Source organism: Podarcis bocagei (assembly GCF_964188305.1).
Source record: "Podarcis bocagei genome assembly, chromosome: 5".
NCBI classification, from domain to species: domain Eukaryota; kingdom Metazoa; phylum Chordata; class Lepidosauria; order Squamata; family Lacertidae; genus Podarcis; species Podarcis bocagei.
Genome location: NC_138129.1, coordinates 23,592,831 through 23,620,518, shown reverse-complemented (window position 1 = coordinate 23,620,518; position 27,688 = coordinate 23,592,831). Strand labels below are relative to the sequence as shown.

The window sequence follows — 27,688 nt, the reverse complement described above, 5'->3', positions numbered from 1 at the left end:
GGCAGGAGTACCTGAGTTACAAGAATCACGCCAGCACAATCATCTCAAACCGTCCCTTCTGCTTTTTCACCCCCCCCCCTTTGAAATTTCAAATTCCAGTTTGTGGACAAAGTCCTATCTATCTGAGAATATAGATCTCCGACCACTGACCAAACTCCATTCCAAGCAACTACCTAGTTATGTTTCTCCCCAGGCTCTGACATTCAGTGCTTGGAGCTGCAGGAAAGGTTTGCGAACCAGCTTTTCATGCCTGAGCAGCTGTGCACCTTTGAAGAGTGGATCTGGGGGCCCATTTTTTGTGGCTATGGAAGAGGATAACCTTCTGATCACCAGTAACCAACCAGGTAGGAAGATCCTTGTCGCCTGTAGTTCCAAAAAGCCTCTAATTGAAAGAGCCGAAAGCGTCTATTGTGCTTGAAGTATTCATTTTGGGCCACTGGTTAAGATTAAAAAAGGAAAACAATGTAGAAGGGTTTGGCTACTGAAAGCCAAAGAGATAGGAAGGAAGGAACTCCAGTTGGAGACATTTGATGTAGTTAACAGATAACTCTCCAGAACAGCTTTCTCGCTCTCATCCCTTCTGATTCTCCCCAGATTAGTTCAAACTTACTTTTGTGCTAATCATTTCTCGGCCTGTTTATCTTGCATTAAAAAATTAACAGAGAATAGTTTACTGCATGACTTGCTAACAACTGCAAGAAATGGCACACAAAGCTGCCAGGCTGAATTCTGGAGCCCTTGTGCAAGATCTTGCTTTGGATCTAGGCACCTAAGTTTTCAAAAGTTTTTAAAAAGAATGATTATTCCCACCCCTCTAAAGTCAATATTTTGTTCCTGCCCCTTTTCCATGACCTGAGTATATATTTGCTCTCCGGCTGTTTCCAAATGAAGCAGATAAAGCCCGCAAAGGCTTGTATTTTGTCAGACATTAGTAAACAGGGATCTTCTTTCCACACCATCAAATCCCGTTTGCCTTTTGCCTGAATTCATGTCTTAAATGATTACAGAGCAGTTCCCCCCCCCTTCCCCCACGTGTTAATAACCACCCCTGTGGAATTCAGCTGAATCAGAAGGATGAAGCACATTTATGGATTACTAGCCAACTGGAAGAAAAGGAAAAAGCAGCAGATATAGGTATCAGGGGGGTACATCCATGCTGCAGCTCAGAAAGGGGTCAGGTATGCAACTGGTGCAGAACCCAGGTAAACAGTTCAGGCAAACAGAGGCTTCAACTGCACTGGTTTGTCACATGACAGACAAGCAGCGCCAGCCCAGCAGAACAAGTTCACTCACCTCAGGCAGCTGCTCTTCAGTGTTATGAAAGGGCAGCAAATGTTAGTTGTTGAATTCATTTTATTGTGTTTTTACTCCCAGGGTGCTAAAACAACTTGATTAGCCTTGGGTAACATGCACCATGACGATGACACTTCCTGTTTTGTTCCCGGCAGCAAAATATCTTTGGCTTGTCTTACAGATAGGAGCCACTGCAAGGCCAGTGTAGACTCCTCTACAATTTTTATGCCTGGCTTCCAAATGCTAGTGAAAATGCATGTAGAAAATATAGATCCACCTTTCCTGGTGATGTTCTGGGTTAGCACTCCCAAAGCTGAACCAAGAACTCGGGAATCTGTTTTATTGATGTGCCTAAAATCAGAGAGCACACACAGGAGGTCCCTTTGCACACACACCCAAATATTTGAGGGATGCGGGGGCCCCCAAATTTCATGGGCATTGCCATTCAAATGGTGTGTGCGTGCCACGTTATGCGATCGATTATGTGGGGTGGGGCTTACCTGCCCTCCCCCAGTTTTATTAAAGTTGGCACCCCTGCACACACACCCCACACCCCACCAATGCATTCCCTGCATAGACCTTCCTCTGTCAGAAACAAGCAAGGCTGCCAACTTTTTATCTAGCAGGGCTCCTGTGACTAAAACAACTGCATGACAAGCAGGAAATCAGCAAGCAAAGCTTTCCCTTTCACTGCAGGGTTGCCTCCAGACTGTCAGCATTTTGCAGGAGGGAGTGAAATGAATACTGGCAATGTAGGTTTGCACAATTCAAGTAGATTCAATCTATCGCCCTAGTGCAACAAATCCCCTTAGAAATAAATGATGAGAAATGATGGGGATATGCACTGAAAAAATTGGGAGGGGGGAATCAATGATTAATAAGTCAGGATGCATGTTCATTGTCAAATAACCTCCCTGCAAACAACCAAATCAGAATGAATGCTCAAGAAAGACCGGACATAATCTAACCTCTGCATAAGCTTTGTGCAAGCAAATCAGGATTGAATGCTCACTAAATAGGTCATCTGGAGGAACCCTGTTAGAAAAAAGCTTCACCAAGTAAATGTTGTGCTTGTCATGTAGTTGTTGAAGAGCAGCCCTGCTAGATAAAAAAAAGAAAACAGCTGGCAGCCATGAGATGGAATTCCCCTCCCCTTCTACACTCCATTTCAATGCAAGGTCAACTCGAAAAAGTAAGGAAATCTTTAAGTGTAAATGCATTTCTGATACATGGGACATTAGTTGGTTGCTGGAAACTTGTGGGGAATCCACAGTCAATTATCCTGACATGGAATTGGATTTGCATAGCCATTTGACTACGTACACAAACAGCAAAATCATACTTTACTCATACGGCCATTTTCTATGGGAAGGATGAAATCACTATTCACAGTCAGCCCCGACAGTTGTGTTGCTGCTGCTTAGCAGGAGGGAGAGTGGAGAGTTCAGTGTGGCGCAAATGCAGTGTTCCTGCTGGTGTGTTTTCACTATGCTGACCTCCCACTAAGCGGCAACTCAACTGTCAGGATGTCAAGTGAGCATCTGCCACAGAGTGTGGCGGCTATGGGGGCTTCCATGCTGTTTCTAGCTGGGATTCTGATGCAAAATTAGCATTTGCTCTATTTGTTCTTTAGATGTCTGTTTGCACTCTGCCTGCTCTGTTTTTATGGTGATAAACATTACAAAAGACATGGTAAATCTACGATGCTCATTTCATCCAAAAGAACTCTCTACTTGAGGAAGACGAATATTTTGGAAGTTTAAGGCACGGCCACATGCATCATCTAACTACAATAACTACAGCAACCCTTATAAGGCAGGAGTGAGGAGCCTGTTTGGCTTGGTGGACCAGAGCTTTATCTCGCCGTCCACACTGATGACGTCAGGCGATTGATAGGTAGGCTCACCTGTCAAAGTAGACCCACGGGGTGGAGGGAGGGACCTGATTTGCCAGTTTGTTCCACACAGGGAACATGCTGGGAAAGCAGCTCCAACGGGATGGCTTGTCAGCTGATGAATGAAGACTTCCACCCTGCTTCTGCAGGTGCAGGGTTGCAGTATTTCAAAAAGTAAAAACCAAGACACCCCAAAAGTTGACTTGCCTAAGTTCCAGGACAAAGCACCACCAATTCCACCTTTGAAATCCCAGTAACGTCCAGAAAAATCTGGGCGTATGGCAGCCCAATGCAGATGGCTGTTTTGCCAGCACCAAGTGGAAGGTGCATCATTCTATTATTACCCGGTATTTTAGATGGAGGTGAGAGAGACCGGCTTGATGAAGGCTGCATAGCATATCCGCTCCCCCCCCCCAACATTTCAAGAGGGAAAATTGGAGCAACACACCAACACTGTCGCTCACCCACTTCCTCCCCTCCCTCCTCCCTCCAATCGTTGTCCTCTGGCCTTCAGCGTTGCCGCCTCAGAAGATGCTGTGCTTGTCCGCACAGCCTAGGGGAAGACACAGCCACCGCCTCTGCTGCTGGCACCAGCTTCCAAAAGTGCCGCAAAAGAAGGAGGAAGAAAAATAGAAGGGGCAAGTTTATTCCCGCCCCCGCCCCCCCGCCCGCTTTTTTCAGTGTTAACTAGCTGACATGAGCCACAGTGTGTAACCAAAAGCCACCTGTCTTTTGGCCCTGCGTTCTGGCGTGGCCAGAGGACAGGAGCCAAAACAGGACATCCCTGGATTGGAATTAGAAGCTGCTAGGGTGGCTTTTATAAATTTGGAATGTTCCGCCTGGAGGGCATGGCGTAGTGAGTTCATGGCAAACGAGAGATTTGAACCTGACACTTTCCAATTTGTAGCTCAGCCTCTTAGCCATTACATTACACGCCAGCTCTCGCCTCAGTTGTATTAAGGCTTGAATAAATGAAAATCCTTGGGTAAATTAAATTAAACATCACCCATCTTCTTCAAATACGTGAAAATGGTGTTGTGGTAAGGAGAGATCACACTGAACCAATTAATCAGTTTGGTAATTGGCCTGGGCAGCGTATTCGGGAATGGAGCACTGACTCCTTGTGTGATAGTGATTTTTCCCCACCCCCACCCTTCAGGTCATATGACTGATCACTATCCTCTGACATAGTTGTTTGTTCCAGTGTTGAGTTCCTGTGCATTATCTGCTGATCTAGCCTTGGCTGTCTAGACCAATTCTTTCTAGGAGATTCCTGTTTACCTGAAGAGATGTGGTGTTTGCATCTCTTATAAACAGGTGACCAAGGAAGTGTCAGTGCTACCACAATGACCTTAGCACTCTTTCTTGCAGAGGTTACAATGGCACTGCAAACGTAAACCAGTTTTATGCCTCTTTGACCATCACTGCTTGCTGAAAGTAGGTTGCCAACTTGTGATTTCATCCTTGTTTTCTAAAATACTGATTATGACTTCTCTGGGCTCCTTCAGAGCACAATGCAAATTGGAATATTAGTAATAGTAATAATGTCTGCAGGGTCTGGGTTTCTGTAAATGGTTCTCTCATTTTGATGACAGTCTTGTTTTTTCCTTAGAGACCATAATGCTCAGCTGCCATTAGTTATAACTAAAAAAAAAAAAAAAAAACCATGCACAGAAAGACCAAGAGTAATTTTAGGTTTTAGCTGAAAGCCATGTGTGGAGAACCTGAATTCTGTCACCAAATATACAGTCCTTCCCCATAAAATTTGATTTATAGGCCTTTTATAAATCTCATCTGAATCCTTTCTTGAACTGTTCTGTTTGGAAGTTCGTATAAACACACAAAAGATGCCCTTTTTGGCTGTTCATGACATTATCAGAATCAACCTACGAAAGGGAACTAAAACATCCTCAAAGTGCTAGATGTAATCAAAGGCCCAGTAATAAACAAACACTACCTGAGAAAGGAGAAAGAACGGGAACCTTGAAAAATATAGGCCCCATTCACACATCACTGTAAGCCATTGTTAATTCTTAATGGTTTGTCATGGAAATGCACAGTTCTGTTTTCTAGAAAAAGAGGTGCCGGAACTCACCATGAACACCTCCCTTGTTCTCTTATAATGGCAATGGCCCCACCTGAGAGCTGCTGGAACTGAGTTCCACTGATTTCCAGCTGAAAAAAAGCCCTGGAAATGCAGATGGCTTCTGATCTCCTCGCCTTTAGCCAGCAGGAGCAACAAACCACAACTGATGACTTAGCATTTCATGTGAACCAGAGATTGTGCTTTGCTTTACTCAGACAAACCATGATCAGGAAGCCAAGATCAAACATTGGCTTTGCATCATGGTTTGCTTGCAGCGAAACAAACCACAACCCATGGTTTAGTCATAACGGTATTCAGGAGTGGGGCATTGTTCATGCTGCTTAGAGGGAGATGAACAAAGTGGGAACCATCCTTGGTTCTATGGGAAACCATCAACCATGGTTTACTGCAGGGCAGGAGAAGGTCACCTAGTGGGGCTGGGCTTACAGCAATAGCCTCCTAGCAGCAGCAGTAGCATTGCTGTCATTTCTCAGCAGGAGTGAGGCAGCAGCAAAGTTGGGGCTCCACTGGCAGGAGTTCCAGATTGGCTCCACCGGAGCATTGAAGAGCCCCCAACATCACTGCCTCCTTGGTGCCTCCTCTCCCAGTAATCAGCAGCAATGCTGCTGCTGGGAGGTTACTGCTGCAGATTCACCCCACTGGGGAAGCAGCTCTTGCACTGGGGTAGCCAACATGGTGCCTTCCACATATTTTGGAATTGAACCCCCATCATCCCGTCCTGGGATGTTGCCTGGTCTCCTTTGTACTGCCCAGGACTCCTGGGAAGAAGGGGAGGATAGAGATCTAATAAGATGAATCTCAAATCCTTGGCCATGCTACCTGGGGCTGATGGAAGTTGTGGTCCACATTGGCTATCCCTGGTTTACCATGAGATAAAGTGGTCACTGTGAAGAAGCTGAGTAGCAAACCATCTTTTACAATGGATACACCTTTTCAACACTGCCTTCCAAACAGCTTATTAATGCTCCATTACAGAATTTTGGGACGCGGGTGGCGCTGTGGGTTAAACCACAGAACCTAGGACTTGCTGATCAGAAGGTCGGCGGTTCGAATCCCCGCCACGGGGTGAGCTCCCGTTGCTTGGTCCCTGCTCCTGCCAACCTAGCAGTTCGAAAGCACGTCAAAGTGCAAGTAGATAAATAGGTACCGCTCCGGCGGGAAGGTAAACGGCGTTTCCGTGCACTGCTCTGGTTTGCCAGAAGCGGCTTAGTCATGCTGGCCACATGACCCAGAAGCTGTCAGTGAACAAACGCCGGCTCCCTCGGCCAATAAAGCGAGATGAGCTCCGCAACCCCAGAGTCGGCCATGATGGGACCTAATGGTCAGGGGTCCCTTTACCTTTACCTTACAGAATTTTGTAATAATGATTACAGAAGTATCTTTGATATGGTTACCTTCTTGCTCAGTTACAAGACCATTTAAAAATTCTCTGGTGGCATGTAAATATAATACTCCTGGTTCCCCCCTCCCACTGAAAAAGTGAAACTGCCAGGCTGATTGCAGTTAATGTCACCCAAACCTTCATTTCCAGGGACAGAAGGCCAATGTTGAAATCCCTGTGTTCAGATATTTCATCCAAGCAATTCATTCCTCTCTTAGCCTATCCACCCAATGAAGTTGGGGATGGGGAAAAGAGGAAGGGGATTTGAGGGGTCGTGGAGTGTGGACAGATACAGTGTAGGCTAGGCCACAGAAAAACAGAGGATCAAGTACAGGCACCCCAAAAAAACACCCAATACACCCCACAAAAAAGGCAGCTCCACAGACTGATACAATTCCCAATGCATTTCAACAGAACTCTTTGTAAATAGAAAATTTCTGTATAAACAAGAACAAAACGATGCTTCCCGGTTTTGGGGGAAATGGCCGTGGCTTATTTCCAATCCAAATCTGACAGGAGCCAAGTTGTGGGCCGTGGGCAGGAGCCACCCCTCACTAACTGCAATGTATCTGTGAAAGGGCCAGTGTGATTAAAAATCATTTTGGAACTCTATGAAATGGTTAGCCCTGGGCCGAAGTAAGCCTGCAGGACTTCAGCGGTCATTAACCTCCAATGAGGAAGAATAGGAAATAATTATATGTTTATTTCACTGAAGACAGCCCCTTCCTCTGAAGCATTGGCATATGCTGTGAAGTTGTTTAATCTACTTATTTTTCCAGTTTTCTTTCCAGGGTTGCATGGAGGCCAGGATGGTAGATTAAAATCTTCTACCTCTTCTAATTAATCATGCAGGTGTGAATGAGCTACCCAAACAACTTGCAAGAATAAAAAAAGCCCATGTAACCAAAAGCTGCTGAGCCATCTTGAATGAAAGATCATGCTAGTAGCATAGTATTTTGATCATTCACCACTTGTTTCTCCCAGAAACCATCCTTAGCTAATGCCCCGTTCTGCCATAAAATAATTAAATTATATTACAACCATAAAGTGCATAATTTAAGTCAACCAAGCATTTCAACAAATTGGAATATGGTGGCAAGCTGAAGCCATGAACCTTTATAAATCAATCATCAACTGATAAACACAGCAATGATTAACTCCCAGAACTGGTGTCCCCAAAGTTGGTTTATTGAAAACATGCTGAGGGCGGATGATATTGGGTAAGTTAATTGCGGGAGGGGGAACGTTGGCGGGGCATAAACCTAGCATGCGTTTGACGTGATCTGGCAGCAGTGGCGTAGCGTGGGGGGTGCAGGGGGGCCTGGCCGCACCGGGCGCAGCATCTGGGGGTTAGGGTTAGGGGGCGCAAATCCACGGGTTAGGGGGCGCAAATTACTTGCCTTGCCCCAGGTGCTGACAACCCACGCTATGCCACTGTCTGGCAGGGGGGGGGGGAAGCCTAGTGTGAACTGTCCAGAGATCTCCAGTGTTTTTCCTTCTTCTTGCATGAGAATAGTGGCTATTATTTGGCATCTCTTACACAGCCTTCCCTGACATTAATCAGCAGTGCGGAAGCTACAACATCAGTTCCTTCCTGTACAACTAGAGTGCCATCAAAACCTCTGGACCACGTGGGAAGTGCAACTCCAAAAACTGGGGCACCCAGTTTCCCATAGGAAACAGACTCCCTCATGGTGGTCTGGAGCTTCTAAACAGTGTGGGAAGCAGTCATGCCGTTGTAGTGGCTCCCTCTACCTTCAGGGAATGGCTGTTACGGTACTCAGTACTAGAGCATCTCAGATTCAATTAGAGCGTGGTGCTGATAATGCCAAAGTTGTAGGTTCAGTCCCTGTATGGGACAGCTGTATATTCCTGCACTGCAGGGGGTTGGACTAAATAATCCTCAGGGTCCCTTACAACTCTGCAATCCTATTATTCTACTTGGAACACCAGACAACAGGCAGAGGTTCAGCTAGACTTATTACCACTGGCGTCTCTGTTTTCAAACTGCAGGAATGAAACATAAGAGATTATTTAAATGTGTAGTCTGAAGCAACTATACCATACGAATATTCTAAATGTGTTTCTCTTCCCTTAGGGCATGCCAGCACATGATTCATTCTGAGGATGATGTGCTAGAATGAAATCCTCACACTCTGTAGGTAATTAAGGTAATTATTACCGGATCGGTACAGGATGCGCAGCTGATGTAGGCCACAGAATTTGGATCCTGAGTCTTAAGAGCAAAGTATTACCTGATCTTTCTAGGGACGTGCCCTGTATTTTTGGGTTGTACACTATATCAAAAGCACTAAAGAGCAGGAAGGCATCAACCAGAGATATGTCATGGAATAGGGCCATGGAAAGGGAATTCATTTAAAGAGACAGCAACATAGGGTTTTTTGTTATTTAAATGAAGGCTCTGGTTCTAAATTTGCAATATTTGGGGTGCATGGGTGGATAACGCGTTTGCCCTGAGGACTCACTCATGAAGCCTCTCAGCAGCCTTGCACAAAAGCTGCTGCCATGGGAATACCTCTTACAGAAGAGGTAAGTTTAGATCTACTCCCATGTGGTTTGGGTTCTCGTCCCCCTCAATTGAAACTTTCTAAAAACTGAGAATTCAGCCACATCCATTATACAAGCAATGGTAGCTTAATAACTCTAGGGCAAAGAGAAGATGCTTGTTTCAGTGAGCAGTTCCAAGGGGGTTCTGGGAGATAGAGACAAAATGGGTGAGTAGCTTCTCCACAGTTCCAGGAACCTCAAACATCTAGAAGAATCTGAAGGCCAAATGGGTTATTGTGATATGTTGGCTTCAGAGAATGTTTGCCCAGAAATTACCGGACAATAAAGGAGCAAAGAAAACTTCCTGCTAATCAGGTTTGAAAACTCAAGAGTACTAATCCTCACAAAAAAAGCACCAGGCTTGACTCTTCTTTGATAAGTTTAAAGCTGTTAACATGTTTGCATAAACAATGAATCTGGGTGCTGTTTTCTCCTACGGGGAGGGGGCTTTGAGAGGGAACCCCTCTGGGTGTTTCCACAAGTAGCATTAACATTCAAAACATTCATTCCAGTGCACTAAATATTTGGGTGCATGTGTGAATGTTGCTGATGTGGGTGGAGAATGAATTTTAAAACTGAAAGGTACATTCTAACCAATCAAGATTTTACTTTCACATTTCAGATTCTGGGAGCTTTTCAGTGACATGCACGGAAGTTAGATGTACAACTTCAGGCAACCATTTGCGCAATTTGCTTGGTTAAACTCTGGCAACACTTGAAGGAGGGAAAAACACCCAGTAATACTTTTTCCTCCCCAAACAGGCTGATGGTCAAAATTAAAGTCCTAGTAGAACCCAGTACCTGGTGTTTCCTGAAGGAAATCATAGCCATTCATGTTCCAGATGGACCTGATGGTTCTCCAGAGAGAGAGAGAGAGAGAGAGAGAGAGAGAGAGAGAGAGAGAGCGCGCGCGCTAGAGGAGCCTCACACCCCGAGAGGGACTTCTGTCCAGGGAGCCATGTTCTGTCTGACTAAGCAAAAGAGAAGCCAGCTGGAGTGTGGGCTGCAGGGCTAAGATAATCCCCTTAATGCCAGTCACAATGAGATTTGATTGGAGGCAGGAGTTCATGCTGTGGAGTTTAAGGAGTGCTGCTGAGTGCTGGAACAGGTTTCGTAAGGTAGCCCCAAGAGCTGTGCTACTGTGGCCATGTCCCATGACCATCCTGTGCTGAACAGACCACGTTTCCAAAGTGGCTGCTGCTGAATATGCACTCGCGTCTGCATGTGATTCGCCTGGAGTCAAAGAGTTTAAATGTAATAAATATGTAGCATGTCTGCAGCACTTTATCTCAGAGAACATCCACACCAAACGTTTAAAGCACAGGGTTTCTCCCAAAGAATCTTGGGTCTGTTAAGGGTGCTGGGAAGGTTAGCTCTGTGAGAGGTAAACTTCAGTTCCTGAGATTCTTGCAGGGGGAGGCATGTGATTTAAATGTGATTTAAATGTCTGGAGTGGATGTGGCCAGTTATATACCTTCCAACATTTCTCTGATGAAAATAGGGATGTCCTATTCAACAAAAACAAGAAGTTTATTATTTATACCCCACCCATCTGGCTGGGTTGCTCTGGGCATTCCAATATATATAAAAACATTAAACATTTTTTTAAAAAACTTCCCTATACAGGGCTGCCTTCAGATGTCTTCTAAAGGTTGTATAGTTACTTATCTGCTTGGCTCAAGGGTTGCATAACTCCATACCCTCCAACCTTTCTCCAGTGACAATAGGGACATCCTAAGGAAAAGTGGGATGTTCTGGGATCAAATCAGAAACCAGGATGGCTTCTGTATATCTGGGACTGGAAAATAGGGACACATGGAATGTCTGATACTGCTGTTTGCATGTTCAGTAGGTGTGCAAAGCCACTCTGTTGTTTGCACATAAAGGCTTCTCACATGCTGGCAGAATGAGCCGCAGGTGAGGGAGCTAGACTGTGCAGCTGAATTGCACCGATGCAAAAGGATGCTCTGTTGTGAAAATGGCTTAACTGGTGTGTCTTTTAAGGGTTGGGCTGATTTCAAATCCACATCCATAAGGTTTCCCAGGGCCCACTGCAACCACACTGTATATTATTGTTCCTAGTTTCCCATCCCAAATGCTTTTTGACAAGGGGAAGAATTTGACTTGCGTCTCTCGGGCATCAGCACTTCCAGTTTTTGATGATATACAACAATACCGAGAGCAGATAAGGCAGTTCCTTTCTCGCTTACTAGAAAGCTTTCTGCTGGCATGGAGATGGAGATATGCCACCCAAACCAAACACTTCCTTGCAGGTGTACATGCAGGTGGGGTGCCATGGAGGTTTTTAAGCAAAGGCTGGATGGCCATCAGCCATGGATGCCTTAGTTTAGTTGCTATTCCTGCATTGCAGGGGGTTGGACTAGATGACCTATGGGGTCCCTTCCAACTCTACAATTTCATGATCCTGTGAACCCTCTTTTTGCACAAGCAAGCTGCAGTCTGCAGAAAGGGGAAATGAATGCTGTTGGAGTATAATGATTTGGAAATGAATAAAATGTGGCTTCTGTGCAAGGGGATGAATTGATACTCCAGAAGGTGTGAAAAAGGAATTATTTGACTGAAGACACCAACAGTGCAAACTTATGCGCACCTAGTCAAAAGTCAATCCAATTGAGTTCAATGGGGCATGCTCCCAGCAGGTATATGGGTCTATGACAGCAGCCCAACACCACAGTTCTTTAAATCCCTATTCAACAGTAAGTCTCACTGAATTCAGTGGGGCTGCTCCCAGGTAGATATATGCACATTCCATGAAGCCACATTGCACTAAATGGGACTTACTTCCCAGTAGGCATGCATAGGATTTTACTGTAAGGCTGCAATGCTTTGCACACTTACCCAGGAGTAAAGGTAAAGGGGCCCCTGACCATTAGGTCCAGTCGTGACCGACTCTGGGGTTGCGGCACTCATCTTGCTTTATTGGCCGAGGGAGCGGCATACAGCATCCGGGTCATGTGGCCAGCATGACTAAGCCACTTCTGGCGAACCAGAGCAGCGCACAGAAACGCCGTTTACCTCCCCACCGGAGTGGTACCTATTTATCTACTTGCACTTTGACGTGCTTTCGAACGTTAGGTTGGCAGGAGCAGGGACTGAGCAACGGGAGCTCACCCCGTGGCGGGGATTCGAACTGCCGACCTTCTGATCGGCAAGTCTGTGGTTTAACCCATAGCGTCACCTGCATCCAGGAGTAAGCCCTATTAAACATATTCAACTCATGTACAAAGAGGTAAATCCCGCTGAACACAACGTGGCTTCCTTCTGAGTAAACACATTTAGAATTGCAGACAGAAAACTCCTCTTATTCCAGTATGAGCTATGTAACTATGCAAATGCAATTACATTTTTAATATTAGAGTTACTATTTTGCAGTTACCCATGAGTGTGCTTTATTGTATTGTGATTTTATGTTTTACTGTTGCAGAAAGATGGGATAGACATTTTAATAAATAAGGAGTGCAGAAATCCATGGATATTAGTAGGCATGGTCCTTGCCAAATGTACGCAAATATTCATTTAACGTGCCTATTGACAGGAATATGTTTTAAGTTAAATGCTACTAAAAAGTAGCTGCTAGGGTTCCTCTCTCAGCTTCCTTTTGTTGACTTCTCATCGCCCCCTAGTGACAAGTCATTGAATCCAAGTAACTTTCCCTTTTCCATGAAAGGCGACTTCAAACTGCAGGTACAACACAGAGCCACCCCACAGTTGCCTCTTATGATAAACTCAGGGATGTACAAAATATGCACAGATATGTCAGGTGCGAAGATGGTCTGCAAGCATGTGAGACTCAATATAGTCCTGAGTCTTTCCTGCTTGTTGCTCACATTTTTATGGCGAACATAGCAGGTTTTTTAAAAGTAAATCCTTAATAGCATGCGTGTTATAAGTGTGTGGTTTTTTCCACTGGATGCCCATGCACAAAAAGCATAAACAAGCTGCTGTCAAGTCCTACTTATTAGTGTTATAAAGTAGTCATGAATTTGCAACCGTAAAGCCTCTTACACACGTCTTGAGCTGCTGTGATGTCATGGAATGTTCACAAGTATTTAAAGTGCTCAGGAAACAATCTGTTGGAATAGTCATTGTCCATTTTGAGGAAGGAAAGGGAATGCCAGTTTTGCCTGGAGAGATTATTTGTGGGCCATGGGGAGGATAGCAAAGAGCCCCCAGACAGTCAGGAATCTAAAAAGTCATTGAGTGGTGCTGAATTTTACATATAAATTTTAACTGGCCAGCCAATTCTTTGGCTACAGACTGGTACAACATATTCAGTACTGCTGTTAATTAAGTTTAGGTTTTTTCTGTGAGCACAGGAAGCTGCCAGTGCCCTTTTTTCACATCTAACGCTAAGCCAAAGCATGGCTCAGTGAATGTCTAGGCTCCCACAGAGGAGATTGTGACTGCTTTACTCCTCCTCTGGTCATTCTGCTTCTGCACTGAACTCAGCCATGCTTTGGCTTAGCGTGTTGTCTGAATTTGTCTCTCTCAGACAAACCACAAACTATAAGCCACAAGCAGCCCACGGGGGTCGTTTAACTGGCCCACAAGCCACCCCAAACCAAGCCACCCACTCAGCAAGTCCCCCACACGCTGCACTAAACTGGCGCAGCGTGGCACGAGGGCTCGCTTCCGCAGACGCCGGAAATCGCGGGTGCGCATAATCTTGCCCACTGAGCGATCTCCACTGGAGTGAACTGGTCCAGGCAAGGTAAACCTTGCCGACCCCTGCTATAAGCGATAAGACACGCCTTGTTTATGGCTTGCGGTTTGTCTGGCGAGAGTTAAACCACAAACCTGGGTTCAGATGCCAAACCATGGCTTCACTCAGTGCAGCACAGCAGCAGAGCCACCAGAGAGGAGCAAAACAACCATTATTTCCTCTCTGGGAACCCACATGTTTGCTCATTCACATTAAGCTATGGTTTGGATTCACGTTACACGTAAACCAGGCCAAATACTGTCAACTCTGCTTGATAGTGGCACATGGATTTTGAAATAGGTTAGAGCAGATCTACTTGCCTTAATCTTAAATGATCTCCAAAATTGAAAAGGTGAGCAGATATAACTCTCTCAAAACACACTGGGAATAATGTCTTTTCTTACACAGGTGACTGCTTTTCCCTGTATATATTTTTTTACAGCTGTGATGTGTCTCTCTCTCTTGGAGTACCGTCTGCTGTTATGACTCTCAAACGCTCAAGAGAATCAATGCCGTCACCAACAAAGCCAGCCCCACCTATGAGGCAGGGTGAGGTAGCCTCCTCATGAGGTGGAAGCTGAAAGGAGAGTGCTCCTGCGGGAGCCCCACCTGCCCTGCCAACTTTGCTGCCAGCAGAGAAGTGAAAGATAGAGCTGGATGGCTCCATCGTTGGTGCTGCTCTGCAGGCACCACTGCACAACCCAGGTAAGGAAGACTGCAGAAGGGCTGCATGTTCCCATGTTGGCAGAAGAGGACACACTGCCCCCTGTTCACCAAGAAAGGAGAAGTTCAGGTTTGACCTGAACTTAACCTGGTGAGACTACCATTATTATTATTATTATTATTATTATTATTATTATTATTATTATTATTATTATTATGGCCTTTGTCTAAAGATCTCAGGGCAGTGATCAACACATTACAAAACATTCATAATAAAAACCTGTCCATTAGTCTGGAGTCCCAATGGATATTGGAGTTTTAAAAGGTAAAGGGACCCCTGACCAATAGATCCAGTCATGATCGACTCTGGGGTTGTGGCGCTCATCTCACTTTATTGGCCGAGGGAGCCAGTGTACAGTTTCCAGGTCATGTGGCCAGCATGACTAAGCCGCTTCTGACGAACCAGAGCAGCGCACGGAAACGCCGTTTACCTTCCCGCCGGAGCGGTACCTATTTATCTACTTGCACTTTGACGTGCTTTCGAACTGCTATGTTGGCAGGAGCTGGGCCTGAACAACGGGAGCTCACCCCGTCGTGGGGATTCGAACCGCCGAACTTCTGATCGGCAAGTGCTAGGCTCTGTGGTTTAACCCACAGTGCCACCCGCGTCCCTATTGGAGGTTTACTGCTCTGAAAAGATTTCTGCCCCCAGCAAGCAGAAGTAAAATCAATTATGCAAACACACACACAAAAACAACAACCCGCAAATAAACTGAAACCTCATTTAGATCACAGAGATGGGTTTTTCTTGGTAAAGAATTTTGGTTTTCCCTCTCCACACATCACTGAATAGCTCCAAACTGCCATTTTCTCTTACATCCTCTGCATCCCAATTCAGGAAAGCAGTTTTGAAAACAGACCAAGGAAGAAAGGGGATTTACGGACCATGAGACTATTCACCCCAGGGTCATGGGTTCGAGCTCCACAATGTGCAAAAAATTCCTGCGTTGCAGGGGGTTGGACTACATGACCCTCGTGCTCCCTTCCAACTCTGCAATTCCACGATTCTGTGTGACATCATTCCTCCTCTTTAATCAGCCCTGCATTTTCAAAGTCTACTCCAAATGACAGCCAATGCCATGGGTATATTTGCTGCGGAAAGAGATTGCAGCCACACCCAACGAGACATGCAAGGCACTCAGACATGACACGTGCTTACAAATCTCTTGTCGTGGAGGTATAATTTTCCAAAGACTGTAAGCAGAAGTTGGTGACTGATTAGCAACTGCACATGGAGTCAGTCTTGGGAGGAAGGAGGCCGGTAGGCCCCAGCCGACAGTCTCCATTAGGAGCTTAGGGCTTTGAGCCATAAACCCGGTGAACCAATCTGTGGCGGGTGTCATTTATGTGTCAGCAAACACTCTTAGCGAGGTCTAGTTATTGATTTGGACAGTATAAAAAGGCTGTTGTGCCACTTGTTCAGGTTTGCGCAGGTTTTATGACTCTTGTTCTGAGGAGTGTCAATCTGTTTGGTTTTGCCTTATTCCCTCAGGTCTCTTGTTGACATTGGCTGAGCTAAGTGGTGTGTATCCACGCCACTCCAGGAAGCCAAATGTTTGGCTCCCTTGTGCTCTGCCTCTGCTTCTCCATCCTCCCAATTCCTTGGAGGTTACCTACTGTGTGACACACCCAATCCCCAACCTCAGGTTTTCCGGGCGGAAGGTGGGTGAAAGGTACATTTTTCTTCAGAGTATGAAATGGTTACTCATTCTATGCATTCAATCAATGAGAACTGATCAATGGAAGAAACAGAGGCTTTATTAGACCCGGGTCATGAAACATCAGGATGGCAAAATCCCGGAAGAGAAGCAAGGTCAGCAGCAGCAGTGAGCCAAAAGAAGGAAGGAGAGAAGCAAAGCAAGGCAGAGACTAGGGAGGGGAGCATTTTCTCACAGATTTTTGAGACCTGTGAATAGCATGACTACTTTTTAGTAGTTTCTCGGGATTTGAACGTCTATGAGCAGGGTAAAATATTTGCCCATTCGGAGAGATGGCAGAGGGCATTGCCCTCACTCTGAACTGGCTTCATGGTATCATAAAGTCAAATCTGTTTGGTTCAAGTAGGTAGCCGTGTTGGTCTGCCGTAGTCGAAATAAATTAAAATGATTCTTTTAGAAGGTAGTTAAAAAGACTTTTCTTAAAAACCTAAAAACTCCCATAAAAGATTAAAGTCTTCAAAAAAGTTATATGATCTAAGAAACTCTTTAAAAGAAACCTTCCAAAAGAGTTTAAAAATTATATGATAGCACCTTAGAGACCAACTGAGTAGTTTTAGGTATGAGCTTTCGTGTGCATGCTGAAGAGTCTTTTTAAATATCTTCTAAAAGAATTGTTTTAATCAAATCTGTTTGGTTACGCGATGTCGCTACAGCAAAAGAACTGCACTGATTGGTAAACAAAGAGACAAAGAGTGAAGAGAGGCGAAAAAGGAAAAAGGGAGGGGATGAGAAGGTGCCGTCAAGGCATATTTTGGAACCCCTGAGAACCCACATTTTCACATGTGAACATACAGTACAACCTTAGCAGAGACTGAGTAAAGAGAAAACAGGTGCTGGACAGGACCAGGATCAGCAAAAGCCTCATTACTCAGAGACAACAACCCTGATGTGAACACTTTTTGTTGATGCTAGACCTTGCAAGATGACCTGCTATGGTCTGCTGATACTGCACAAGAGGCTTCTTTTACTGGTCTGACTAGCTACCCTGCAGAACTTGGCGGAGGGGCACTGCACAGAGTGACTTCTTCCCTGGCCTTCCTCCAGTTTCATGTTAAAGTGATTCAAACCATAACAGAATGGCTGTTTTGCTGGGAATCTTAGGTGAGATACCCATATAGTGGTAGTTGCCCCCAGTTCCAGTCACCACACAGAGGCAGCTTAAGTTCCCAAATAGTTTACTGCTGCAGAAGAACAGGCTTCAGTATTCCAGTTCTGGATGTTGATATATACAAACAGCTTGTAGGCTTTGGAGATACAGATATATGTATATACAAGTACAAAACATTTCATAGAATCTTAGAGTTGGAAGGAACACCAAGGGTTATCTAGTCCAGGGGTCAGCAACCTAGGGCCCATGGGCCAGAAGCAGCCCGCAGAGGTCATTTGACCGGCCCACGAGCCACCCCCGAATCAAGCTGCCTGCTCTCACGCTGCGCTAAACTGGCGCAGCATGGGGACTCGCTTCCATGGTGCCGAAAATTGCATCGGTGCAGGTGCAGGAGCCGAAAGTTGCATCTGTGCATGTACAGACACCGAAAATCACAGGCGGGCGCATGACCCGGCCCTTGGAGGGATCTCCGTGGGACCAATCCAGCCCAGGCAAGATAAACCCCTGATCTAGTCCAACCCCTGCAATGCAGGGATCACAGCTAAAGCACCCACAACAGGTGGCCATCCAACCTCTGTTTAAAAACCTCCAAGGAAGGAGAGTCCACCACCTCTCGTGGGAGTCTGTTCCACTGCCAAACATCTCTTACTGTCAGAAAGTTTTTCTGAATGTTTAGTCGGAATCTCCTTTCTTGCAACTTGAAGCCATTGGTTTGAGTTCTCCAAGCAGGAGAAAACAAGCTTGTTCCCTCTCCCATGTGACAGATATTTGATATTTGAAGATGGCTATCATATCTCTTCTCAGTTTACTGTTTTCCAGGCTAAACATACCCAGCTCCTTCAAGTGTTCCTCATAAGGCTTAGTTTCCAGACCCTTGATCATCTGGGTTGCCCTCCTCTCCACACGTTCCAGCTTGTCAACATCCATCTTAAATTGTGGTGCCCGGAACTGGACACAGTATTCCAAGTGTGGTCTGACTATGGCAGAATAGAGTGGTAAGGTAAAGGGACCCCTGACGATTAGGTCCAGTCGTGGCCGACTCTGGGGTTGCGGCACACATCTCGCTTTACTGGCCAAGGGAGCCGACGTACAGCTTCCGGGTCATGTGGCCAGCATGACTAAGCCGCTTCTGGCGAACCAGAGCAGTGCACGGAAACACCGTTTACCTTCCCGCCGGAGCGGTACCTATTTATCTACTTGCACTTTGACGTGCTTTCAAACTGCTAGGTTGGCAGGAGCAGGGACCGAGCAACAGGAGGTCACCCCGTCACAGGGATTCGAACCGCTGACCTTCTGATCGGCAAGTCCTAGGCTCTGTGGTTTAACCCACAGCCCCACCCACATCCCTAGAATAGAGTGGTACTATTACTCTATTACTTCCCTTGATCCTGGACACTATACTTCTGTTGATGCAGCCAAAACAGCATTAGCTTTTTTTTGCTGCTGCGTCACACTGTTGACTCATGTTAAGCTTGTGGTCTACCAAGACCCCTAGATTCTTTTCACATGTACTGCTAGTAAGTCAGTTGGAAGGGACCCTGTTGCTCCAGTGATTCAAGATGCAACACATACTCCAACTCATGGCTTGACCCTAACACATAGACAAAGAACCCAGCACACTAATGAGCTGAAGTGCCTTCATCACTTATATAGAAGACACTGGCTGTTGCCCCATAGCAACTGGCTTGGCTCACATGCACCTGTTGGCTCCTCTCATACATGGGGCCATTTGTGCTCATGAAGGAAACTGACCCTTTCCTCCATGTCCAGTTCCTCCAGGGGTCAGCAAACCTTTTCAGCAGGGGGCTGGTCTACTGTTCCTCAGACCTTGGGGGGTGGGGGTGGACTATATTTTGAAGGAAAGAAGAAGAAGAAGAAATTCCTATGCCCCACAAATAACCCAGAGATGCATTTTAAATAAAAGGACACATTCTACTCATGTAAAACCACGCTGATTCCTGGACTGTCCGCAGGCCGGATTTAGAAGGCAATTGGGCAGGATTCAGCCACCGGGCCTTAATTTGCTACCCATGCTCCAGTCTATTTGACAGCCCTTAGTGTTTTTTGCAATTATACAGATGAGCTCTTTCAACTGTTGATAAATGGAACCTTTCTATGCCAGCTTCATCACCGTGCACCCAATTAGTTGCACAAAAGAATTGGTATCTTGGATTTGGCTGGAGGTCCATGAAAACTCAGTGCCAGACAAGCTTGCAAGCAGGACAGGACAGATATAGCCATCTCCCATTACTGTCGCCAGCATCTCACACTCCGAGAAACAAGTTGGACCTGCGACAATTTGCTGTGGTGTTCAGTTCTTTGTTCATTGTGCCAACCCATCAGCCATGCCATCTTCAGGATACTCCGTTGTTTCCACCCTCCCTTCTAGTTTTTCAACAATAGTCAGTAAGCATTTGTCGGCCACTGAGCATGCTTAGTCCTCATTGACCTTTTTGGGGCTAGCCCATCCTTTAATGTTTCCCCGAAGCTTGCTGATACCTCTCTCTTGTGTTTGGACAAGGTAGCTGTTTGGGCTACCTAAGGATCTGTATATGGAGATGAGTTTGCTATTAACCTAAATCATGATACTATTTCTGAAGATGAGAGGCTCAGTTGTAGTGCTCACGACATTGATAGGCATATCCTCCTTGAATTTGTCTCATCTGAGAGAATGACATCCACAGCAATGGCCACAACATCATCCTATGTCCCACCAACACTACATCAAACAGGGAGATTTTGACATGAGGGAAGTGTTTCAAAACAAACCACACCCCATGTGGATTCTGATGTGGTATGTGTACCACCACATATTTGAATGAGCAGAAATAGAAGTGAAATAATAAATGGGAGGGAGGCACTGCAAAGAGAATTAACTACACAGTAAATACATGTTTTCTGATATATGCCTCTCTCACTAAACTTAGTATCTTAAAACTGCAGCAGCTCTTATAATTTCTTCAAGATACTGATCTTGCACACTTTATCGCTACACCAAGCTCTCTGTGCTTGGCAGATGCATTGTTGCTGCACTGATAAACATCTGCAATTAAGGATCAATTGTATCATTGGTTTTCAAAAGGACCCTTCCTAACAGGGTCACCATTTGTTTTGAAGTTCCCAAAATTACTGAGTACTATAAAGGAGCTATCCTTCCTGTGCCATTTGTGTATGTACCTGTGGATTAACCTGCAGCAGGCACTGTATAAGGACTTTATTGACAATCGCTGTGGGATTAACAGCGTTTACCCAGCGCTTGGGTTGTGGCAAGTGGGAAGGACATGTCTAATCCCCATCTCCTTGTGTTGCTTGCTCTCTTTCCCTGAAGCATGCAGATTACTGCTGAAAACCACACCATGTGAGAGACGCTGAGCACAACATGGTGGGATTTGTCCTCATTGTTTATGTCCCCCTCCACCCAAAGCATTTGAATAGCTTGCAAATCTTGTGATAGCCTTGCAAAATCCACAATGCCACCGCCACGCACACACACCCCACAACAACAAAAGTTACTAGGCCAAGAACATTTTACTTTAGGATTTGCTCCTGGCAAACAAGCCAGGCAACTCTTTTGCCATAAACAAACCAGCATCTCTCTTGGGTAGGGCAGTCATTTGATTACACCATTGCTTCCCCACACATCCATTTGAAAGTCAACTCACACTTGTTACTCTGCAGCAAAGCGTGTTGAGCAATGTGGTTTGAGTTGTGAGCTAGATACATGGCAAAGGCATCCTTTGACCCCTTTCATAATGGATCCAGTCAGTCCATGTCCCCAAAATACCAACATAGTTGTGTGAATTAGCTGGGGATAGAGAGTGAGAAAGCAAAAGTGATGAACATATGCTTCTGCCTTCAGAATATGAGAAGAGCTGAATCAAACCAAGGATGTATCTAGACCAACATCTGTTTTCTCATAGCGGCAGATTAGATGCTTGTGAGAAGCCCACTTGCCCTCTTCCACTGTTTCTCCCCAGCAACACGTAGTCTAAATCATACCCTCCTTGTCCATCAAGCTTGGTATTGCCATCTCCTCTGACTTGCAGTGACTCTTTGGGTTCATCTGAGAGTCTTTCAGCTGGAGTTGCTGAGGATTGAACTTGGGACCTTCTTGGTGAAAAGCACGTGCTCTACCACTGAGTTATTGCTCTTCTTCATATGGGTTTTTGGTGTTAACATGGGTTTTATGGTCTGTTGCTGCTGCTGCTTTGCATCCTGGGGCAATTAGCAATGTCTGTCTTGCAGCTGCTCAGAAATTGGCTCCTCAATAGCACTCTGAAGAGTTCAGCCTGACATTAGCTCATGCAGAACAGAGAGGTTCCTTAATCCTTTTCCAAATTCCGTTTGGCTTTAGGACTTATGGAGTCCCTGAATCCATCCTCTGTTTTCCTTCGTCTTCTGTTTGGATAACTTTGTAACCTAGCTATTTAGAAGGACTGCCCTTCCCTCTGCCAACAGTCGGTTGCTCTTCTGCATTTGCTCCCATTTCCTCTTTGTTGTTTCCTCCCTCTAAATCTTTAGACTCTGCTAGACTTGGCAGGCTTTTTCTCGTGGCCAACATTTAAACAAGAAAAGTCTGGGGAGGAGAGCACACCCTTTGTTTAATCACTTAAAACAGATGGGGAAGACGTGGCTGGCTGGTGGCACGCAAAGCAGTCGTTCTTCCCCAATCCAGCAGATAGAAATGACAGCTACCTTCTGAAGAGAGCGTGTTTCCATCTGGGGTGGAAGCTGGATTCAGAACATGCACCTTAAACATACCCTCCAAGTGTTCTGATTTTCCAGGGACAGTCCCAGAATTACGAAAGCCATGCTGGCTTCTGATTTTACCCTGGAATGTCCCTATTTCCCCTGCCAGTGCTGCCACCACCAAACTCATGGAGGAAGATGTGTTTGTTCTGAATGGCGGCAGCAGTGAGGAGCATCCCATTGCCTCTCCATGGCTGCTGCTGCTGCTTCCGGCCTCCTCCCTTGGGCAGATTGTAGCAGCTGCTAGAGCGCAGGTGAGGAAGAGAAGAGGCTGCCACAGCCATTGCCCAGTCCTGGGTGCCGAGCCAGCTCTGAGGGGCAGACAGAGGTCGGGAAGAAAGTGGGAGCAGAGTGAAGCTCAAGGAATCTTTTTTATGCTTTGTGCATCCGGATCTAACCTTGTCCCTTTCTAAAATTTGTTTTTTGGTGTGTGTTTTTCTTTTCGTAAACTTACCAAAGAATAAAATTAAATAAAATTGTGACTGAGGGATTTTCTCAGGACAGTGGAAGGCATATGTGGTGTGTCCCATTGGTGAAGTGGTGGTGGAAATGCTCAGGGGAAGGGGACAAAAAATGGGGGCAGGATCGAGGAGCATCAGTTGGGTGGGGGGAATGAGAAATGTTCCTATTTTCATCTGAGGAATTTTGGAGGGTATGACTTAAAGAGATGTGCAGAATGCACGACTACAGCAGGTGCAATTTCCTCTCCCATGCAGTGCACTAAGTGAAAAATCCGCATGTGCAAAACCTTTCCCTTCCATGCACCCCCTAAAGCTACAGTAACTCAGCCCGACATTGAGCCAGCTCTTTGCTCCATGGGCCACCCCTTTTCTCTCCTGCAATCCTGGTTTAGAGCCAGTTTGGAAACCGGTGATGATACCACTTAATTAATGGTGCTTCAGCCCCAGCAAATCATTTTTATGTTGGAAGCTGGCGGACAGTTGCTTCTTTTAATTCAAACAGAAGTGGACATGGTGACCTGACCATTTATTATTTCACAGATCATTCAGGTGTTTGCAGCAGCCACTGCCCAATGGACTTAAAAACAAGGCTGGTGCTCACTGTCAGAATGTGTCTATAACTGAGGATCCGTTCCACTCATATAAAATGCATGCAATGTTAAAGTCCACAGGCCCTGACACGTTCAATTGACAGAGACTTCCTGCTACTTGATGTAAAATTTCTCTACCTGGTCACCTAGATGCAATTAACCGCTTCTGTATTGGAGTCTGGTCTGTTAACCCCTTTTTGTCTTCACATCCTAATTTGAGGGAATCAACAGTAGCATACAGCTGACATTCAGTTGTTGCTGCTTTGTTATATTGGTAGCGTCTCATACATTTATTGGTTTTGCTAATTTAGTGAACGTTGCTCTAGCTTAACTTAAGCCCATTAATTTTGATGGTTCAACTGTGAGTAGAATTTAGATGGAGATTTGGTTTCTGTGCTGGGCAGGGAAGAAGGAGTTTCTCCTTCCCTCACTAGGGATGGATAAATCTGTCAGTTTTGGTTTCTCCCAATTTTTCATTTTTCCACTATTCAGTTCTTCACATTTCCACATCATGATGCAATTTTTAAACAATTATCCTGAAAATTAATCAGCTTTTTAGTGCACGCTTCTTTCAATATTCACTTTTTTAATGAAATGGTTCCTAATGCACATATTTTTGCCAGCATTTCCCTCTAATATACTACATTTTTAATGTTATTTTTCATTGTTGTTATATGTGCTTTTATGCAGTTTCCTTTAATCCGTGCATTTTTGTAAACATATGGTTGGAGAACTGCATTGAAAAATTCAAAAAGGTGTGAATTTTGAAGGAAAGATGCATTCCTGTTCACATATTGTTTGGGGACGTGCAAATTAGGTAGATTTCCATAGAAATGTGAACCAAACCTAATTTCTCTCCCAACCAGCATAAAAGAGCAGTGGAGTAGCAGAGGATGGACAGAATATTCCATCGCTCTTCCAACCAACCACTCAACTCACCTACCTGTAAATGAAATTCATCTGGTGATCAGCCGAGTGGTTTAAAATAAGACCGACTCCTTATAGGCATCTTAACAGGCTGAATAAAGCAGTATTGCAAATAAAAAATTCATAATTCAAACCTATGCTGAGTGATCAATGCAAGCTTTCGTCATAGCTAAGTATAACTGAAAATAAAATGCTTATGCATTAACAGAACATGGGGTTTATAGCACTAAATATCAGGAAGTCTCTCTGTATAGTACAGTGGTACCTCTGGATGCGAATGGGATCCATTCTGGAGCCCCGTTCGCATCCTGAGCAGAACGCAACCTGCGTCTGCACGCGTGCGTGGGTTGCAATTTGCCGCTTCTGCGCATGCGCGTGACATCATTTTGAACGTATGCGCGAGCTGCAAAACCTGGAAGTAACCCGTTCCATTACTGCAGAACGCTGCAGAACGCAACCTGAAAACGCTCAACCTGAAGCTACTTTAACCCGAGGTATGACTGTATATGCATTCACAAAATGCTGGGAATGACTTTGCCTGCAGGTTTGCCAGAACCTTTAACGTCTTTGAGTCCCTACACCTCTGTAACAAACCTGTTGAGATCTACAGCAGACAATCTACAGCAGACATGACCTTTTGAACCCATGGGAGGTGTGACTTTTTAATCTGCCTATGCTAACTTCCACCTGCCTTGCGCCAGACTGAGTTGGTTGTGTACATGTCATTGCTGATACCATCCTCTGAATTTGGTGGAAGTCATATTTGGGTGTCGGTTGCAGCCATAGCTTTTCCCAGTGGTTGCAATGTGGTGTCAAAACTGAATCTGTGCTCTTAAGCATGCAATAAGCATGCGTATGATGACCAGCTTAACCTATGGCAGCATGAGTGAAAGCGAGGGCTGGCTAACAAAACAAAACAAAAAAACCACAGCTGTTGCAGGAAAGTGTGATCAAATTAATATGGATCAGGCAATGCCTATTGAAGTAAGGTGGGTTTTTTTGCATTGCACAGAACTCAGCCTGCAGCTGGAAGTCTGGATTCTTTAACTGTGGTCTGCTTACTCTACTGTTATGGTGAATTCAAAATAACACTACATCCATGTTGAATCTTGTGTATATTTCTTTTAGCTCATCACAACAATCACCCTTAAATCCTCAGAAAATGATCTTTAAAACTTTGGGAGCCAGTATGGTGTCCTGGAGAGTGCTGGACCGGAATTGGGGTGACCCAGGATCAAATCCATACCCACAAAGCTGGGTGACATTAATCCTATCACTGTAGCTTTACTTCATAAAGTTGCTGTGGAAATTAAAAAGGAGAGGGAAAAGAATCATGCATACTACCTTGACCTCCTGGAAGGAAAGATCATCACCAGCTTGTCATTATAAGAACTAGTGTGTAACTTAAAAATAAGTGCCCGGGTTTGCTTGTTTCCTCTTCCCTCTTCATCCTTTTTCCTTTTGTGTGGTGTCTTTTAGATTGTAAAACTTGTAAGCAGTAACTATTTTGTTTTCATTGATCTTATGTTAAGGTCACTACTCTGGGTGCTCTGTAGTTGAAGCGTTTCTATACTCAAGCCTGGAAATAAAGAAAAGTGTGCATCTGTGGGGAAAACATGCAGGAGTCAATTCTGAAATACCTAGAGTTTTTTTCTGCCCTTTCCCTTAAGAGATATTCTATGTTAGGGGTAGCCTGGCCAGGCGTCAGAGGCTTAGTTTCTCAGGCCCTCAAGTTTCAGGACCCAATGAACCAACTGCTCATTTGGGTGTGTTGAATTTTTCAACTTTCAAATTCCCCAAATGAGGGGTGCTAAAAAGTTGTAGCATGACTTGGGAATTCAAAAGATAATTTGGTTAAATTAATGTAGTTTAGTTATATTAAAATTTGACTAAAATTGCATAGAAACCATTAAAAAGTATTGTGAAGTACTCACAGTTGTATTAGATTTTATTTCCTTAGTTCTTTAGCAGTACCTGACATTTTCAGAAGGTAAAACTAAAATTCTTTGTTTTCCGAAAGTAGCTTATGCACTTCTTCATCAAACCTGGACTTTCCAAGCTAAATGCTGTCCAGCTACAAAAATAATATCAGATTTGAATTCCTCACACCCCAAACCGTATTTTTAAGACCAGTTTCAATCCATCTGATAAAAGGGATCTTCACCTAGATTACAGTCTGGTATGAGCTGCAAACACAGGATGGTTTCTGCAGGTATAGGAAAACATGCTGAGAGACTATTATGCATGTGTTGTATTTGAAACAAACCCATCTAGCTCATGGATATATGACTGATCCATAGATGGGTGTTTATATTTTACCACCACTAAACATATTTTCCATGCATACAAATATGGGGATCACCAACTCGGTTCTGCAAAATGCAATTTGGGAGGGTGGTGACTTTGACCCGAGGCCCTGAGAACACTTCATGCCCCTCCAGAAAGTATCCTTAACTGAAGATATCTGCTGAAAGGTTTCTACCTTTATGCTGACAGAACTTACCAAGGAGTCTTAGAGCTATCTCACTAAATCCCTAGAAAAACCCAGCTGCCTCCCATTCATGGACTAAACTTGCGTCAACTAAAATATCTCTTGGCGTTACTATGTTCAGCTACTTTGCAAAGCTTTGTGAGTGATGGGTCTGGGTCAAGTCCTTCTGTTTAGTATCAACTTCAACTCTTCCCTTGGAAACCTCATTTCTCTCTCACGCATCAGACTGCACAAAGAACGAGGAAAGAGCCTCCTTTTCCGGTTTGCACGTTAAAGGCTCTCCCAGGCCAGCCGTTTGAATCAGGACATTTCAGCCTGAAAACTTTTGCTCACACACATAATCGAAAAGAGAGAGAGGTTGTTTTATTTTATTTTTAGGAAGGCTAACTTCTGGCTGAAGATGACACAATAACCTGAGGGGAAGCACGTTACAATGAAACACACCGCGTGGTTAAAGCGTTTAGGGGAGGGGGGGAATAAGGCTCCCCAGATCGACAATGTGTGACTGGCATGCCCTCACCATACACAACGCTGCCCATAATCTCTCCGCTCTCTCTCATCAGCAACAAGGAAAGAAGATAGTAACCTGCGTACTCACCATATGGCGCCTCCATCTTAGCACTTAGCTGTGTGATTACATTGACCATTTCTCATCAGTATAATTCTGGAGAAAACGGAGAAAGTGTAAAATTACAAGAAAAGCTGGGTGAAGGAGGCGGGCGGAAGGGTGAGCAAACCTGCCTCCTCTGTTATCTTATTGATTCGCTTAATCAGGCCTAATGTGGGTGGAGATGTTAAATAGTAACCAAGCTCATATGGAAACCAACCTGCAAGGTGCCGTCTGCCACGGTAGCTATAGTAACTGCTTCCAAGCTTGAAACTCAAACATGACTTTATGGCACACTTTTGGGACTCCTACCGACACCTAGTTTCAGGCCTTGGGTGACCCCATTGC

General features: G+C 44.9%; 1 protein-coding gene and 1 long non-coding RNA gene across 6 annotated transcripts in view; one reads left to right on the top strand and one right to left on the bottom strand.

Annotated features, from left to right (window-relative positions):
• Positions 1 to 27,462, bottom strand: part of HNF4A (hepatocyte nuclear factor 4 alpha) — a 78,580-nt gene extending 51,118 nt beyond the window's left edge. Inside the window, exon 1 of the mRNA XM_081196422.1 lies at positions 27,332 to 27,462. Coding sequence (XP_081052548.1) covers positions 27,332 to 27,380 — 49 coding nt within the window. The 5' untranslated portion in view covers positions 27,381 to 27,462. The remainder of the gene's footprint in view (positions 1 to 27,331) is intronic.
• On the top strand, positions 171 to 16,109 carry LOC308588366. Of its 5 annotated transcripts, XR_014008643.1 has the most exons (6): positions 171 to 344; positions 3,017 to 3,189; positions 7,528 to 7,614; positions 8,774 to 8,846; positions 14,469 to 14,671; positions 15,528 to 16,109. It is a non-coding gene; the product is annotated as an uncharacterized lncRNA (long non-coding RNA). The 5 variants fall into 5 exon arrangements; XR_014008645.1 differs by lacking the exon at positions 3,017 to 3,189 and having other exon boundaries at positions 8,774 to 8,837; positions 15,528 to 16,015; XR_014008646.1 differs by lacking the exon at positions 3,017 to 3,189 and having other exon boundaries at positions 15,528 to 16,015.
• Positions 27,463 to 27,688: the final 226 nt, after the last annotated feature.